Here is an 18,948-nt window from a genome sequence, read left to right as displayed (position 1 = left end):
TTGAGAGCAATGACATGGTGCACATATCTGCACATATGTGACATAGTATGCATTTTTCGGGGACCACTTTTGGCTCGTGAGTGCTTGTTACTGAAGGGGAAAGGCCTACAGTTATGCAATCTCATTTAGCAGAAACTAAATGGGTCAATATCTACCCCGTTGAGCTTACACTAAAATTACTTTCAATTATTCCTCCACAGAAACAGGTTAGGAGTAAGGTCACCTTGAGCTTCTAGGACAAGAGAACAGGAAACATTGATTGGTTCTAATAAAGAAATCCATAGAATCCATGACATTTACATGGAAAAGGAATTCCTTGGTCTGTTTGAATAGGAGCAGGTCAACCAATCTCTGCATTTTCTTTCTACATCTTGTTTTTTTTAAATCTTTTTTCAGAAGGAAAATCACTTAAGGACGACGATGTATTACAAAACCTACCCGTTGGGCCCACAGCAACCATGTATTTTAGGGACCTGGGCCCACAGATCGGGTGGACAATGGTAAGAACCAATGACAGTACAGTACTATAGATTCAAACTGCAGTCCCCCATTGGACTCTTGTGGACTTTCACATTTTGACAAGAGCCTCTTCCTGTTTATTTGACATACGTACTGAATACATCTTACACACACCCTCTTCTTCTGTTGGCAGGTGTTTTTAGCGGAGTACATTGGCCCCCTGTTTATCTACCTCCTGTTCTATTTCCGAGTTCCGTATATCTACTCACACCAGGATGCCTTCACCTCCAGCCCCTACTCGGTGGTCACGTAAGTCAGTCACTAATGCAACCAATAATATACTGATTGGTTTCAGATGGGATCCCATCTAACATTCATCTGTCTCTCTCTTTCTCTGCCTCCATCCGACCTCCCCTTCTCTCCATCCGACCTCCCCTTCTCTCCATCCGACCTCCCCTTCTCTCCATCCGACCTCCCCTTCCCTCCATCCGACCTCCCCTTCCCTCCATCCGACCTCCCCTTCTCTCCATCCGACCTCCCCTTCTCTCCATCTGACCTCCCCTTCTCTCCATCCGACCTCCCCTTCTCTCCATCCGACCTCCCCTTCTCTCCATCCGACCTCCCCTTCTCTCCATCCGACCTCCCCTTCTCTCCATCCGACCTCCCCTTCTCTCCATCCGACCTCCCCTTCTCTCCATCCAACCTCCCCTTCTCTCCATCCAACCTCCCCTTCTCTCTTCCTCACCTGACTATCTGTCACGGTCTCTCTCTCTTTCTCATGCTTTCTCTTTTTCACTCTCTGTCTTTCCTTCTCTCTCTTATATATATATATATATACTGTATATCTGTCACTGTCTCTCTCTATATATATACTGTATATCTGTCTCTCTCTCTATATATATATATATATACTGTATATCTGTCACTGTCTCTCTCTATATATATACTGTATATCTGTCTCTCTCTCTATATATATATATATATACTGTATATCTGTCACTGTCTCTCTCTATATATATACTGTATATCTGTCTCTCTCTCTCTATATATATATATATATATATATACACTGTATATCTGTCTCTCTCTCTCTCTCTCCTTCTCTCCTTCTCTCTCCTTCAGACTAGCCTGTGCCTGTCACACCTGCCACTACATCAAGAGGTTGATTGAGACTATCTTTGTGCACCGGTTCTCCCGTGGTACCATGCCTCTCAGGACTATAGTCAGGGTACGGACTGCATCTGCTCCAGAACACTGTTTCACTCTCACTCGGGCTACTGTACTTCAAGGCCATGTACTTCACAGTACTACTAGCGTACCTTACAGTGCTTATAGCGTACTTTACAGTGCTACTTTACATTGAGGTCGTACTTTACAATATATGGACAATAACAACCATGCTCCTCAAATTCTCAATACAAAAAACATCCAGTCACATTCTCTCTTTGTCCTATCAACGGTTTCTTACACACTACAGTACTATCAGTAGAGCATCAAAATGTCATTAGAAATATATCTGAGCTTGATAAGAAACCGAATTGACAGTGTGGTCACTGGTGTTTCCCTCTCTCTCTGTCAGAACTGTGTATATTACTGGACCTTCTCGGCATGGTTGGCTTACTACATCAACCATCCACTGTACACACCTCCATGTAAGTCCTCTAGCATTCAGACCGACCACTCAGTGCCTCCACAAGACTTACAGTCCCTCCTCAACTCCATACGTAGGTGGTGCACCACATCACGACAATAACAATATCACTTCTCTACGGACCGCTCAACAAAAAAACATCCAACTAACCGATGGTTTTATGTCTCTCCACAGCGTATGGGGACATGCAAGTGAACTATGCGTTGGCCATATTCGTGGTATGTATTGGGCTGACAGCACCCAATGAGGGTCGTAAACATGAGACATCATTACTACAGATTGCTGCGAAGTGTGTGGAACCGGAAGTGTGAAGTGTGTGGAACCGGACGTGTGAAGGGTGTGGAACCGGAAGTGTGAAGTGTGTGGAACCGGAAGTGTGAAGTGTGTGGAACCGCAAGTGTGAAGTGTGTGGAACCGGAAGTGTGAAGTGTGTGGAACCGGAAGTGTGAAGTGTGTAGAACCGCAAGTGTGAAGTGTGTGGAACCGGAAGTGTGAAGTGTGTAGAACCGGAAGTGTGAAGTGTGTGGAACCGGAAGTGTGAAGTGTGTGGAACCGGAAGTGTGAAGTGTGTGGAACCGCAAGTGTGAAGTGTGTGGAACCGGAAGTGTGAAGTGTGTGGAACCGGATATATGTTTGTGTTTTGAATGCAGCTCTGTGAGGCTGGGAATTTCTCCATTCACGTGGCCCTCAATAACCTCAAGGCAGAAGGTGGGCCCAAGTGCAGAAAGTTCCCTCACCCGACGAAGAACCCATTCACATGGCTCTTTTTCCTCGTGTCCTGCCCCAACTATACCTATGAGGTAAGGATGAAGGCTATAACCATATAAATAGAACCTGTCTCTATGGTTACAACATGTTATGACTATATGGTTGTGGTCTATGGGATTTATTTAGGTAGGAGCCTGGGCAAGTTTCTCCGTCATGACCCAGTGTCTTCCAGGTCAGTTGATTCACATCACATTTTATACATTTTCTAATTTCAGGTATATTTGCCATATTAAAATTAATGCTACTCACTCAAGCATTTATTTTTCCACTACTCGTGTGTTGCACCGTGCTGCCACTAAGGTACAATCTATTATGAATCTGTCTCTCCACAGTGGCCTTGTTCACCTTCTTAGGGTTGATCCAGATGACCACCTGGGCCAAAGGGAAGCATAAAGCCTACACCAGGGAGTTTAAGGACTACCCCCACCTGCGCATGCCAATCCTTCCACTCCTCCTCTGACCACACCGCAAAAGGTTAACCATTCCGACTAAGGAGTATTGGAGGCATCAGCCTGCCTGAAAATGCTGTGGTGATTGGTGGGTTGCTGTGTTCCACACAAAAGCAAGAAGACCCATTGGCTGTTCCTTCATCTAGAGTCATGGCAACGGTCTGTTTTCTTTTTCGACAACCACCAAGGATAGATTGAAATTCACAGAAAAGATTGTGTCATCACAACAATGACTGTTGATGAACTGCTAATTATCTTTTTTTTTATATTGATAATGTTTAATTCAATAATTGAGACGCAGCTGTATTGATGATTGATTTCTATTATTCATTTGACTGATCATGATGATTGATTGACTGTTACAATGCAGCTACTAAAAGATCGGGTGTTGTTGAAATTCTTCTTCAGACAGTGGAAATCATCAGAAACTATTATGTTTTGAATATATGATTGGAGTTATATATAAATCTACCGTATTATTTTGTAATAAGTTATTGTGCATTTCCTAGAAGAAAAGAGAGTATGTAACTTGTTACGATATATACCTGTTTAGAAAGTTCTCTTGGAACAACATTTATTACGGCTGAAATGTAACAGGGATATTTTCAGTTTACAGAGCAGAGAAGGGAAAGTGGAATGTGTTGACTGAGAAGTGTTCTTGAAGCAGAGAATTTGAGCAGACGGTCTAAGTTTTAAAATGGATTATTTTCCCCTCTGCAATGAAGCCGCAGATGTTTGAAAGTAACAAACGACTTGATGAATTAAACGTTGGGAGAAAGTTGAGGCTAATTTAGTAATGCGTTACTTATCTATCGTTCAAACTAACTACAATCTGTCAAATTCTCAGGTGTTACTAGATGTAAGAGGTACTGATGCATCCTGTACAAATTCTAGACAATTCTAATTTCTAGACAAACTAATTTCTAGACAAACCTGTTTTGTATACAAAGTGTACATATCAAATAAATAATTGTGATAATTTAAAAGACACAAGTCTTCTATCGCATCAATTCATCTAAAAGAAGAGTCATGCATATTTCACAAAGAATCAATCAATGTTTACAGGAAATATTTATTTGAAATTATTATCTCAGAGACAATACACGTTTAATTTTAATTTTAAATCTCTCATTTGTAAACTAATCGGTTATCTGCCATATGCATAGAACTTCAAAATTGTATACACAGAAGAAAGCGAAATGTTTGAACAGTACATATAGGCTTACAAAATCACATCATAATGTAAATATGAATTCAATAGCAGCAAATGCTTTTAACAGTCAGTTGGACAGTTTATTAAGTACACCACCCTGTTCAATAAAATATTTCGATCCTACAGGCAGTGAGTCACGTGGCTTGCTATATAAAGAAAGGCAGACAGGCATCGAGGCAATTAGTTACTGTTCAATTGAATGTTACAATGGGCAAAATGTGTGACGTAAGAGACTTTGAGCGTGGTATAATCGTCGGTGCCAGGCGCGCCGGTTCCAGTATCTCAGAAACGTCCGGCCTCCTCGGCTTTTTACACACGACAGTGTTTAGGGCAGGGGTACTCAACCCTACGAGATCCGGAGCCTGCTGGTTTTCTGTTCCACCTGATAATTAATTGCACACACATGGTGTCCCAGGTCTAAATCAGTCCCTGATTAGAAAGGAAAAATGAAAGAATGTAGTGGAACTGGCTTCGAGGTCCAGAGTTGAGTTAGAGGGGTCTAGAGTTTACCGGAAATGATACGACAAACAAAACACATCCAGTCAGTGGCAGACCTGTGGGTGAAAACAGCTCGTTGATGAGATGAGAGAAGTCGAAGGAGAACGGCATGAATCGTGAAAGCTAACAGGTGGGCCACAAACAGACATATAACGGCGCAGTACAACAGTGGTGTGCGGAACGACATCTCGGAACGCACAACTCGTCGACCCTTGTCAAGGATGGGTTATTGCAGCAGACGACCACATCGGGTTCCACTCCTATCAGCTAAAAACAAGAAGAACACTTTTGGTCGGGCAAAGACTAGGGCAAAGCAGTTGGCTAGGTACTGCTCTGTTTCAGCTGCCGGTGGCAGCCTAGCTGTATGGAGAAGGAGGTACTGCTCTGTTTCACCAGAGAATAAAAACCTTACGTTCAGAGAATTTCACAGAATGAAGAGCGAAAATGGACGCTTGTTAAGCTTTGAACCTTTGAAATGACACTGGATACACGGCTGACGTGTAAGAATGTGGGTGACGCTATTTAACACATGGGTGGCACAACTCGACTTGTAATGACCATGGTGCTTGCCTATGGAGCAGTGAGGGGAACGGCACCTCTGTACCTTCGGGCTCTGATCAGTCCCTACACCCAAACGAGAGCATTGCGTTCATCCACCTCTGGCCTGCTGGCTCCCCTTCCTCTGCGGAAGCATAGTTCCCGCTCAGCCCAGTCAAAACTGTTCGCTGCTCTGGCACCCCAATGGTGGAACAAGCTCCCTCACGACGCCAGGACAGCGGAGTCACTCACCACCTTCCGGAGACATTTGAAACCCCACCTCTTTAAGGAACACCTGGGATAGGATAAAGTAATCCTTCTACCCCCCAAAAAAAAATTGTAAAGTGGTTATCCCACTGGCTATAGGGTGAATGCACCAATTTGTGAGTCGCTCTGGATAAGAGCGTCTGCTAAATGACGTAAATGTGCCCTTGAGCAAGGCACTTAACCCTAATTGCTCCTGTAAGTCGCTCTGGATAAGAGCGTCTGCTAAATGACTAAAATGTAAATGTAAATGTAATGAGCGAGGGTGACAGAATACAATGGTTTCAATTCCAGCTATATTTACTTTGCACACTAATAGATGCCAATATTATGAATAAAGTGGGTATTTTTTTGTTTCTTGAAACGCTAACAATGGAAGGCTAAGCAGATACTCAACGACATGCTCTTCACGGGTGCAATTTTCATTTCTGGTTAGTAATTATCTCATGAGCCTCAAGTCTCTGGCTTGTTAACTAGACTTTCAATAATAAAGTTGAGCGAGAGAGACTAGGTGAGTGTTTACCTGATCTAGTGTGGTCTGATTGAGTAGATACCTGATCTAGTGTGGTCTGATTGAGTAGTTCCCTGATCTAGTGTGGTCTGATTGAGTAGTTCCCTGATCTAGTGTGGTCTGATTGAGTAGTTCCCTGATCTAGTGTGGTCTGATTGAGTAGTTCCCTGATCTAGTGTGGTCTGATTGAGTAGTTCCCTGATCTAGTGTGGTCTGATTGAGTAGTTACCTGATCTAGTGTGGTCTGATTGAGTAGTTACCTGATCTAGTGTGGTCTGATTGAGTAGTTACCTGATCTAGTGTGGTCTGATAGAGTACTTACCTGATCTAGTGTGGTCTGATAGACAGACACACTGCCTGCTGCTAAGCATTATGGGCAGAGAGAGAGAGAGAGAGAGTGAGTTCATCTGAGATGCTGGGCTGAGACAAAGAGTCTATGGCCCTAATACGTACAGTACATATAAAAAAAAAACTCCACCTAGGGGCCTCCCGAATGGCGCAGCGGTCTAAGGCACTGCATCGCAGTGCTAGAGGTGTTACTACAGACCCGGGTTCATTCCCGGGCTGTGCCACAACTGGCCGTGGCTGGGAGTCCCATAGGCGGGTCGGAGGACGCATGACTCCACCTTTGCCTCTCCCGAGCCCGTTGCAGAGATGAGACAAGATTGAAATTGGGGGATAAAAAATACAATTTTAAAAACTCCACTTAGTTATTTTCTTAAAAGAAGACAAGTGGATGAATTTTAATGAGTTTGAGCCTGAGGAAGTTGTTATTTACCCTCTTTATCTTAATTTACTTTTTCCTCCTCCTCCTCGCTCCTCCTCCTCCTCTCTCTTCTCTCTTCTCTCTCCTCCTCCTCCTCCTCCTCCTCCTCTCTCTTCTCTCTTCTCTCTCCTCCTCCTCCTCCTCCTCTCTCCTGCTCCTCCTCTCTCTTCTCTCTCCTCCTCCTCCTCCTACATTTACATTTTAGTCATTTAGCAGACGCTCTTATCCAGAGCGACTTACAGGAGCAATTAGGGTTAAGTGCCTTGCTCAAGGGCACATCGACAGATTTTTCACCTAGTCGGCTCGGGGATTAGAACCAGCGACCTTTCGGTTACTGGCACAACGCTCTTAACCACTAAGCTTCTTCCTCCTCCTCCTCCTCCTCCTCCTCCTCCTCCTCCTCCTCTTCTTCTTCTCTCCTCCTCCTCCTCCAGCCTCCCTCATTGGTCCTGGTAATGGCAGACGGGAAACCCTGCATGATGGTTGCCGTGGTGAAGGCTAGCAGGAAGAGGAACAGGATCAGACAGTTGCTGTAGCTCACCACCCTGGAAGACAGAATAAAGCATCCATTGGGTTTTGAGTCAGTCCTTATTTATTTTGTTTCACAAACAGGAACATAAAGGGTGACGTCACATCCGTTATTATTACATGTTTTGTGGTGGGCAAAAGTTGAACATTTTATTTCCCTAATCTTCCACTAGAGGGCACAACAGTACACTCAAAACTGCAAGCTCAAAAAAGGCTCTGCTCTACGTGGTGTAAAGCAATGTTAATTAAAACCTTTTGCTGCGGTGGGATAAATCAGGGTCACACTGAGTGTCTCTTGGTAGTCTTAAACAAATCTACTTTGAAACAAAAGTGCACACCTCACACACATGGTTATGGGCTTATAAAAAAGAAGACACCTGTACCATGTCAGATATAGAGTTGAAATGCATTACATTTTGAGTTTGCATCCCAATATTACACTTTATATACATCACAGAAAACTGAAATATAACAAAACTGTTTAACATAGAAACACCAGATTTTTCGGCAGGTAAAAAAAAAAAAATGCTTATTAATTATGAACAATATTAATAACATTCCACCCATGAGGCCACTAGAGGGTAATTTGATCATTTGACTGCAGGAAAGGGGTACTCATTGACCAACTAGTCATTTTGGTAATTTACAACATGGGGCCAACTAGGACTGACCATGATGATCCCAGTGAGCAGGGTGGTGCTGGCAAACATCACGAGGAAGCTATGAACCAGGTGTACCTCCATCTCTCCCACTCCACCCTCCCTACCTCTTTCCTCCCATCTCTCCACACCATGATGATCCCGGTGGACATGGCGGTGCTGGCAGCCATCACGAGGAAGCAGTCTATGAACCATGTGACCCCCCCAGGAGCCCGTTGGTGACCCCATGGCCTTCAGAGTCTCTTTGAGCCTCTGCTCCTTCTCCAGGACAATGCTCTTCACCGTCATAGACACAGAGTAGATCCATGAAGATAGGGAAGCAACAGTTCAACATCAGCATGAAGCTAGGGGAGGCGAGGAGGAAAGAGAGGAAGGAGGAGAGAGAGGAAGGAGGAAAGAGAGGAAGGAAGAGAGAGAGGAAGGATGAGGACAGAGGAAGGAGGAGCGAGGAAGGAGGAGAGAGAGGAAGGAGGAGAGAGAGGGAGAAGAGAGAGGAAGGAGGAAAGGGAGAGGAAGGAGGAGAGGGAGAGGAAGGAGGAGAGGGAGAGGAAGGAGGAGAGAGAGGAAGGAGGAGAGAGGAAGGAGGAAAGGGAGAGGATAGGGGGAAGAGGAAAGGGAGGAAATAGAGAGAGGATTGCAAAATGAGGGGGAAATTAATGAGGAATGACAATCATACACTGCCATCTCTAAAAGTAACCATAACCACAGCAGGTCTTTTCTTGGTATTTATGTATTAGTGTAGCTGGAGGTATTTTGCTGTCAAGCCATGTAGGTATGAATACACATTTGAACCTGGAAGGGGTAACAGTATACTTTAATATCATTTAGGTTTCTTTATGAGGAAGAGTTCTATATGAAACACACTGATACCCACCACCACCACCGCCACGTTTTAATTGGGGCCAAGTGTGTGTGGATGTGAACATGGGAACAGCCCAGGGGGGCTTAGGGGCCACTTAGGCCAGTCTCATCTCCTCTGACACCTCACCACCAGGCCTCCTATTGGCCAGTCTCATCTCCTCTGACACCTCACCACCAGGCCTCCTATTGGCCAGTCTCATCTCCTCTGACACCTCACCACCAGGCCTCCTATTGGCCAGTCTCATCTCCTCTGACACCTCGCCACCAGGCCTCCTATTGGCCAGTCTCATCTCCTCTGACACCTCGACACCAGGCCTCCTATTGGCCAGTCTCATCTCCTCTGACACCTCACCACCAGGCCTCCTATTGGCCAGTCTCATCTCCTCTGACACCTCACCACCAGGCCTCCTATTGGCCAGTCTCATCTCCTCTGACACCTCACCACCAGGCCTCCTATAGCAGCCACAGCGTGTCTGAATGAGCCACCACGTAGGCTATGTGTAAGGCCCAGGGTGGAACAACTGAGATGAACACAACCACCAACACACACACACACACACACACACACATTCTCTCGATAAGACTGCATAAAATATCACACACACACACACACACACACTAATTAGTTGGCAAAGCATCACCCCTACAGTACATCGTAGCATCCAATGACACATTTTTTGCTCCGCTCTTCAATCAGCTTCTCCCAATCCTGTGCTGTACAGCAGCCAATGGGATTCCATAGACCGCGTTCATTGTGGCGGAGCTGAAAGAGAGGGTGGTCAGATTGACAGCTGTAGCTAATCGGGCCCAACCAGGCCGGTCTACTTCTGTCACACTGAAGTGCTGTTAGCCTCACAGGAGACAAAGACAGAGAGGGCATGCGATCCACACAGTGAGGAACAGGGTGCACTCCTTCTACCCCTTTCTACTAGTATCGGGGGGGCGAGGGGAGAGCTATACGGTTTGGCCCACTCAGATGGAGGGTCCTAGGAGAGACAGTGAAGGGGTAGAAAAGAGACGGACAGCTTTGCGTGTTGTTCTCCCACTTCCCCTCCTGAGCAGATTAACATGTCTTTTGTAGGGGGCAAATTAGAAGGCCATTGGAAGGACATACAGCGATCGTATGCTCATATCACATAGAGGGTGTTCTTGTCTGGTACTCATTAATATCTATGGAAAGAAACAAGCAACAGTTCTGATAACTGTGCTCGATATTTTATTGGGGAGAAAACCTGCCAGTTTTGACATTTTGCATTTTGCAATGAGAAATACAATGCACATTCTGGTGAAAAGCTATAGAAAAGTATCAAACCATGAATACAAATCCCATCCCATTCCAATCCGGTCCATCCCAGCCCAGTCCGGTCCATCCCAGCCCAGTCCAGCCCAGTCCATCCCAGCCCAGGCCAGTCCAGCCTGGTCCAAACCCAGCCCAGTCCTGTCCCAGTCCTGACCAGCTCACCTCTCCATACTGGTTCATCATGTGGATGACTTGGTCTCAGCTCACCTCTCCAAACTATGCTTCGTAAACAACAGGTGTAGACTAACAGTGAAATACTTACGATCCCTTCCCAATAACGCAGAGAGAGAAAAATATCAATAGTAGAAAGATAACAAGGAATAAATACACAATGAGTGATGATAACAAGGCTATATACACGGAGTACCAGTACTGAGTCCATGTGCAGGGGTACGAGGTAATAACTAGGCTATATACATGGAGTACCAGTACTGAGTCCATGTGCAGGGGTACGAGGTAATAACTTGGTTATTAACACGGAGTACCAGTACTGAGTCCATGTGCAGGGGTACGAGGTAATAACTAGGCTATATACACGGAGTACCAGTACTGAGTCCATGTGCAGGGGTACGAGGTAATAACTTGGCTATATACACGGAGTACCAGTACTGAGTCCATGTGCAGGGGTACGAGGTAATAACTTGGCTATATACACGGAGTACCAGTACTGAGTCCATGTGCAGAGGTACGAGGTAATAACTTGGCTATATACACGGAGTACCAGTACTGAGTCAATGTGCAGGGGTACGAGGTGATAACTTGGCTATATACACGGAGTACCAGTACTGAGTCCATGTGCAGGGGTACGAGGTGATAACTTGGCTATATACACGGAGTACCAGGGGTACGACGCCAGGACAGCGGAGTCACTCACCACCTTCCGGAGACACTTGAAACCCCACCTCTTTAAGGAATACCTGGGATAGGATAAAGTAATCCTTCTACCCCCCCTTAACCCACCCCAAAGAAAAAATTATAATAATTGTAAAGTGGTTGTCCCACTGGCTATCATAAGGTGAATGAACCAATTTGTAAGTCGCTCTGGATAAGAGCGTCTGCTAAATGACGAAAATGTAAATGTAAAATGTACCAGTACTGAGTCAATGTGCAGGGGGACGAGGTAATTGAGGTAGATATGTACATATAGGTAGGGGTAAAGTGACCAGGAAACAGGATAGATAAAAATAAGGTAATTGAGGTAGATATGTACATATAGGTAGGGGTAAAGTGACTGGGCAACAGGATAGATAATAAGCAGTAGCTTGTACACAATACAAGCCTAACACAGGAACAAGATCCCACAACATAGGTAGGCACACAGGCTACTTAAGTATGATCCCCAATCAGAGACAACGAGTGACAGCTGCCTCTGATTGGGAATCACACCCGGCCAAACATAGAAACACAATACCTAGATCCTAAACATCGAATACATTACATAGATTTCCACACCCTGACTCAACATGCAAGAGTTCCATACGTCAGGGCGTGACAAGAGAAGATAGAGAGAGATGAAGAGAGATAGATAGACAGAGAAGGAGAGAGAGATAGACAGAGATGGAGAGAGATAGATAGACAGAGATGGAGAGAGAGAGATAGACAGAGATGGAGAGAGAGAGAGAGAGAGAGAGAGAGAGAGAGAGAGAGGAGAGATAGACAGAGATGGAGAGAGGGAGATAGAGAGAGATGAGAGAGAGAGAGAGAGAGAGAGAGAGAGAGAGAGAGAGAGAGAGAGAGAGAGAGAGAGAGAGAGAGAGAGAGAGAGAGAGAGATGGAGAGAGAGAGATAGACAGAGATGGAGAGAGAGAGAGAGAGAGAGAGAGAGAGAGAGAGAGAGATCAGTCACAGTGGCAGAATACCTGACCACTGTGACTGACCCAAACTTAAGGAAAGCTTTGACTATGTACAGACTCAGTGAGCATAGCCGTGCTATTGAGAAAGGCCGCCGTAGGCAGACCTGGCTCTCAAGAGAAGACAGGCTATGTGCACACTGCCCACAAAATGAGGTGGAAACTGAGCTGCACTTCCTAACCTCCTACCAAATGTATGACCATATTAGAGACACATATTTCCCTCAGATTACACAGACCCACAAAGAATTAGAAAACAAACCCAATTTTGATAAACTCCCATATCTATTGGGTGAAAAACCACAGTGTGCCATCACAGCAGCAATATTTGTGACCTGTTGCCCCAAGAAAAGGGCAACCAGTGAAGAACAAACACCATTATAAACAAAACCCATATTTATGTTTATTTATTTTCCCTTTTGTACTTTAACTATTTGTACACTGTATATAGACATAATATGACATTTGAAATGTCTCTATTCCTTTGGAACTTTTCTGAGTGTAATGTTTGCTGTTAATTTGTTATTGTTTATTTCACTTTTGTTTATTATCTATTTCACTTGCTTTGGCAATGTTAACATATGTTTCCCATGTCAATAAAGCCCTTTGAATTGAAATGAATTGAAATTGAATTGAGACAAGACAGGGAAGATAAGAGTTATTGAGTTAAGATAACAACAACAACATGAGAGCTCTATCTGTCTTGGGACAGGCTGGGACCAGACCCTCCGTCTGCCTTGAGACAGGCTGGGACCAGAGCCTCTATCTGTCTTGGGACAGGCTGGGACCAGAGCCTCTATCTGTCTTGGGACAGGCTGGGACCAGAGTCTCTATCTGTCTTGGGACAGGCTGGGACCAGAGCCTCTATCTGCCTTGGGACAGGCTGGGACCAGAGCCCTCATGAGAAAGGTATGGGGGAGGAAACCATGCAGGAGTAAGCAGACACACTGTACATCAGAATTTATACAGGAGCTAATGTGCAAAGACATATAGCTCAATTCCCCACAGTTGACAATACTTTAACATCTCATAGAGGTGTAACTATGACACCAGGAGTGGAGGGATGTTAATGTTAGGTGATTTCACACCAAAAATCGGGTCAATTATGTTGAGGTAACGTTGATAGGACAACTCCAATACACTGACCACATATGAGACTAAGATCACATTACTTAGACCGAGTGGACTTCCCAGACTGCCTCTGTAGCCTGCCTCTGTAGCCTGCCTCTGTAGCCTGCCTCTGTAGCCTGCCTCTGTAGCCTGCCTCTGTAACCTGCCTCTGTAGCCTGCCTCTGTAGCCTGCCTCTGTAGCCTGCCTCTGTAGCCTGCCTCTGTAGCCTCCCTCTGTAGCCTGCCTCTGTAGCCTGCCTCTGTAGCCTGCCTCTGTAGCCTGCCTCTGTAGCCTGCCTCTGTAGCCTGCCTCTGTAGCCTGCCTCTGTAGCCTGCCTCTGTAGCCTGCCTCTGTAGCCTGCCTCTGTAGCCTGCCTCTGTAGCCTGCCTCTGTAGCCTGCCTCTGTAGCCTGCCTCTGTAGCCTGCCTCTGTAGCCTGCCTCTGTAGCCTGCCTCTGTAGCCTGCCTCTGTAGCCTGCCTCTGTAGCCTGCCTCTGTAGCCTGCCTCTGTAGCCTGCCTCTGTAGCCTGCCTCTGTAGCCTATTGAAAGCTTCACTTAGATTGTCCGTGGCAGACTGTTGGCAGATCGCCTGTTAAGAAAACACATTTCCTCCAGTCAACTGGTTTCAGCTGACCCTGTTGCTGTTGATGATATGCCAGTAGAGTGCAAGTCTCCCTGACCGTATGATATACCAGTAGAGTGCAAGTCTCCCTGACCGTATGATATACCAGTAGAGTGTATGACGTAGGGCAAGTCTCCCTGACCGTATGATATACCAGTAGAGTGTATGACGTAGGGCAAGTCTCCCTGACCGTATGATATACCAGTAGAGTGTATGACGTAGGGCAAGTCTCCCTGACCATCTGAACACTGTTCTGGAAGGATGCCAAGACCTGAGGGCCCACCTCTTCCCACACATACTCAAGAACGCTCAGACAGTATGAACACCCACACCCACACACACCCACACACCCACACCCACACACACACACCCACACCCACACACACAGTACACATATACAAGAATACACACACACACACACACACAGTACACATGTACAAGAATACACCCACACACACACACACACACACACACACACGGACACACACACACACACGCACAGTACACATGTACAAGAATACACACACACACGCATGGACACACACACACACACACACAGTACACATGTACAAGAATACACACACACACACACACACGGACACACACACACACACGCACAGTACACATGTACAAGAATACACACACACACGCATGGACACACACACACACACACAGTACACATGTACAAGAATACACACACACACACACACGGACACACACACACACACGCACAGTACACATGTACAAGAATACACACACACACACGCATGGACACACACACACACACAGTACACATGTACAAGAATAACACACACACACACACACACACACACACACACACACACACACACAGTACACATGTACAAGAATACACACACACACTGAGCCTCTAGTTGCCTACGATCCACACATTACAGTGCGGTGGGGAAAAAAGGCGTGGAAAAGCAACAGCCTTCCTCTTTCCTGCATGTGTCAGATCTCCGGTGACAAAGGGACAATGGGGGCCATTGGTGACAACTGCCTACTGATTCACCCTGTTACCACAGGATCCCACAGGGCAGACTGCTCCACAGTCACGCAGCAGACAGACAAATATAAAAACAGACAAATATAAATCGTCCCAAATGGCACACTATTCCCTATATAGTGCGTGTACTTGTAATACACTTTCTAGGGTTAGGGTGCCCTTTGGGACGCAGCCAGGGTGAAACCAGAGTGGGGACCTGGGGAGGATGGTGACGTCTTGGACTCGTTACCCAGGGCAGAGGCACTTTCCCTGGGAGAGCAAAGCTTTTTGTCTCCCCTCTCACCTCTGGGTGACTACTCAGGCCCTCCAGGGTGTTTCATAATTCAGAGTGTCGTGGAGAAAGAGAGAGATCATCATCTAAATTAGCAATTTGCAATGGATGTTCATACACTGCACACACTGTATATATATATTTTCTGTTGTATTTTTTGACTTTATGTTTTGTTGCCCCATATGTAACTCTGTGTTGTTGTTGTTTTTAAATCGCACTGCTTTGCTTTATCTTGGCCAGGTCGCAGTTGTAAATGAGAACTTGTTCTCAACTGGCTTACCTGGTTAAATAAAAGGTGAAATAAATAAAATAAAAAAACTGCTCAAAAAAATAAAGGGAACACTTAAACAACACAATGTAACTCCAAGTCAATCACACTTCTGTGAAATCAAACTGTCCACTTAGGAAGCAACACTGATTGACAATACATTTCACATGCTGTTGTGCAAATAGAATAGACAACAGGTGGAAATTATAGGCAATTAGCAAGACACCCCCAATAAAGGACTGGTTTTGCAGGTGGTGACCACAGACCACTTCTCAGTTCCTATGCTTCCTGGCTGATGTTTTGGTCACTTTTGAATGCTGGCGGTGCTTTCACTCTAGTGGTAGCATGAGACGGAGTCTACAACCCACACAAGTGGCTCAGGTAGTGCAGCTCATCCAGGATGACACATCAATGCGAGCTGTGGCAAGTAGGTTTGCTCTGTCTGTCAGCGTAGTGTCCAGAGCATGGAGGCGCTACCAGGAGACAGGCCAGTACATCAGGAGATGTGGAGGAGGCCGTAGGAGGGCAACAACCCAGCAGCAGGACTGCTACCTCAGCCTTTGTGCAAGGAGGAGCAGGAGGAGCACTGCCAGAGCCCTGAAAAATGTGCATGTGTCTGCTCAAACGGTCAGAAACAGACTCCATGAGGGTGGTATGAGGGCCCGACGTCCACAGGTGGGGGTTGTGCTTACAGCCCAACACCGTGCAGGACGTTTGGCATTTGCCAGAGAACACCAAGATTGGCAAATTCGCCACTTGCGCCCTGTGCTCTTCACAGATGAAAGCAGGTTCACACTGAGCACATGTGACAGACGTGACAGAGTCTGGAGACGCAGTGGAGAACGTTCTGCTGCCTGCAACATCCTCCAGCATGACCGGTTTGGCGGTGGGTCAGTCATGGTGTGTGGGGTGGCATTTCTGTGGGGGGCCGCACAGCCCTCCATGTGCTCACTCGAGGTAGCCTGACTGCCATTAGGGATGAGATCCTCAGACCCCTTGTGAGACCATATGCTGGTGCGGTTGGCCCTGGGTTCCTCCTAATGCAAGACAATGCTAGACCTCATGTGGCTGGAGTGTGTCAGCAGTTCCTGCAAGAGGAAGGCATTGATGCTATGGACTGGCCTGCTCGTTCCCCAGACCTGAATCCAATTGAGCACATCTGGGACATCATGTCTCGCTCCATCCACCAACGCCACGTTGCACCACAGACTGTCCAGGAGTTGGTGGATGCTTTAGTCCAGGTCTGGGAGGAGATCCCTCAGGAGACCATCCGCCACCTCATCAGGAGCATGCCCAGGCGTTGTAGGGAGGTCATACAGGCACGTGGAGGCCACACACACTACTGAGCCTAATTTTGACTTGTTTTAAGGACATTACATCAAAGTTGGATCAGCCTGTAGTGTGGTTTTCCACTTTAATTTTGAGGGTGACTCCAAATCCAGACCTCCATGGGTTGATAAATTTGATTTCCATTGATCATTTTTGTGTGATTTTGTTGTCAGCACATTCAACTACGTAAAGAAAAAAGTATTTAATAAGATTATTTCATTCATTCAGATCTAGGATGTGTTATTTTAGTGTTCCCTTAATTTTTTTGAGCAGTGTATTTCTAGTCTGCTGATAACTAGTGCTACATTTAGCCAGGGAGAGTAAAATATTAAATCCAGCAGATTCTGTTATGCCATCACTGGCTGGTGTGGTCCTCTGTAGCTCAGCTGGTAGAGCACGGCGCTTGTAACGCCAAGGTAGTGGGTTCGATCCCCGGGACCACCCATACACAAAAATGTATGCACGCACGACTGTAAGTCGCTTGGATAAAAGCGTCTGCTAAATGGCATATTATTATTATTATTATTATCCCTGGTCTACCACATACTTTCACTGATAAACATGCATTGTGGTAGTTCCCATACGTTTCTGATGATATGTCTGAAGGCGGGGCAGTCTGGTGCGTAGAGGATCTTCCCCATCAATTTAAATCATCAAGTGTTATTAGTCTCATGCTTCGGAAACAGGGGTAGACTTCCCAACAATGCAGAGAGAAAGAAATAATAGAAAAGTAAAACACGTAATAATAAAAGTAATAATAAATACACAATGAGTAACGATCACTTGGCTATATACACAGGGGTACCAGTCCCGAGTTGATGTGCAGGGAGGGGTACGAGTTAATTGAGGTAGGTTGGTTCCAGACTTGGTGCATCGGTACTGCTAGCCGTGAGGTAGCAAAGAGAACAGTCTATGACTTGGGTGGCTAGAGTGATTTTACATTTTTTAGGGCCTTCCTCTGACACCGCCTGGTATAGAGGTCCTGGATGGCAGGGAGCTCGACCCAGTGATGTACTGGGCGGTACGCACTATCCTCTGTAGCGCCTTACGGTCGGATGCCAAGCAGTTGTAATCCCAAGCGGTGATGCAGCCAGTCAAGATGCTTTCAATGGTGCAGCTGACAAACTTTTTGAGGATCTGAGGGCCCATGCCAAATCTTTTCAGCCTCCTGAGGGGGTGCCAGTACTGTGTTGGTGTGTATGCACCATGATCATTCCTTAGTGATATGGACACCGAGGAACTTGAAGCTCTCGACCAGCTCCACTACAGCCCCGTTGATGTGGATGGGGGCGTGCTCGGCCCTCCTTTTCCTGTAGTCCACGATCAGCTCCTTTGTCTTGCTGACATTGAGGGAGAGGTTGTTGTCCTGGCACCACACTGCTAGGTCACTGACCTTCTCCCTATAGGCTGTCTCATCGTTGTCGGTGATCAGGCCAACCACTGTCGCATCAACAGCAAACTTAATGATGGTGTTGGAGTGGTGAGCGGCCATGCAGTCGTTCCACCAGGTAGGACGATCCTGAGAAAGGCTGTCCCATGACCTTAGATCGATGTTAACCCATTAGCCTCCAAGCCCTGTCTAACCTGGGGGGTGGTGTTCTACTAAGCTACAGTTGAAGTCAGAAGTTTACATACACTTAGGTTGGAGTTATTAAAACTTGTTTTTCAACCACTCCACACATTTCTTTTTAACAAACTATAGTTTTGGCAAGTCGGTTATGACATCTACTTTGTGCATGACACAAGCAAATTTTCCAACAATTGTTTACAGACAGACTATTTCACTTATAACTCACTGTATCACACTAAGTTGACTGTGCCTTTAAACAGCTTGGAAAATTCCAGAAAATGATGTCATGGCTTTAGAAGCTTCTGATAGGCTAATTGACATCATTTGAGTCAATTGGAGGTGTACCTGTGGATGTATTTCAAGGCCTACCTTCAAACGCAGTGCCTCTTTGCTTGACATCATCGGAAAATCAAAAGAAATAAGCCAAATAAATTGT

At 45.8% G+C, this 18,948-nt stretch overlaps 1 protein-coding gene across 1 annotated transcript; it reads left to right on the top strand.

The window, feature by feature from the left end:
* The first annotated feature begins 402 nt into the window (after nucleotides 1–402).
* On the top strand, nucleotides 403–4,252 carry LOC121570633 (very-long-chain enoyl-CoA reductase-like). Its single transcript, XM_041882107.1, has 8 exons — nucleotides 403–500; nucleotides 653–768; nucleotides 1,582–1,687; nucleotides 2,039–2,111; nucleotides 2,285–2,328; nucleotides 2,761–2,910; nucleotides 3,005–3,050; nucleotides 3,211–4,252. Exons 1-8 carry the CDS (start codon nucleotides 459–461, stop codon nucleotides 3,336–3,338), a joined length of 705 nt encoding a protein of 234 aa, XP_041738041.1. The 5' UTR covers nucleotides 403–458; the 3' UTR covers nucleotides 3,339–4,252.
* The last annotated feature ends 14,696 nt before the right edge of the window (nucleotides 4,253–18,948 follow it).

This window comes from Coregonus clupeaformis, chromosome 7, assembly GCF_020615455.1.
Source record: "Coregonus clupeaformis isolate EN_2021a chromosome 7, ASM2061545v1, whole genome shotgun sequence".
Classification (NCBI taxonomy): Eukaryota; Metazoa; Chordata; class Actinopteri; order Salmoniformes; family Salmonidae; genus Coregonus; species Coregonus clupeaformis.
The sequence above is the reverse complement of the archived record's forward strand: the minus strand, read 5'-3'. Positions and strand labels throughout refer to the sequence as shown.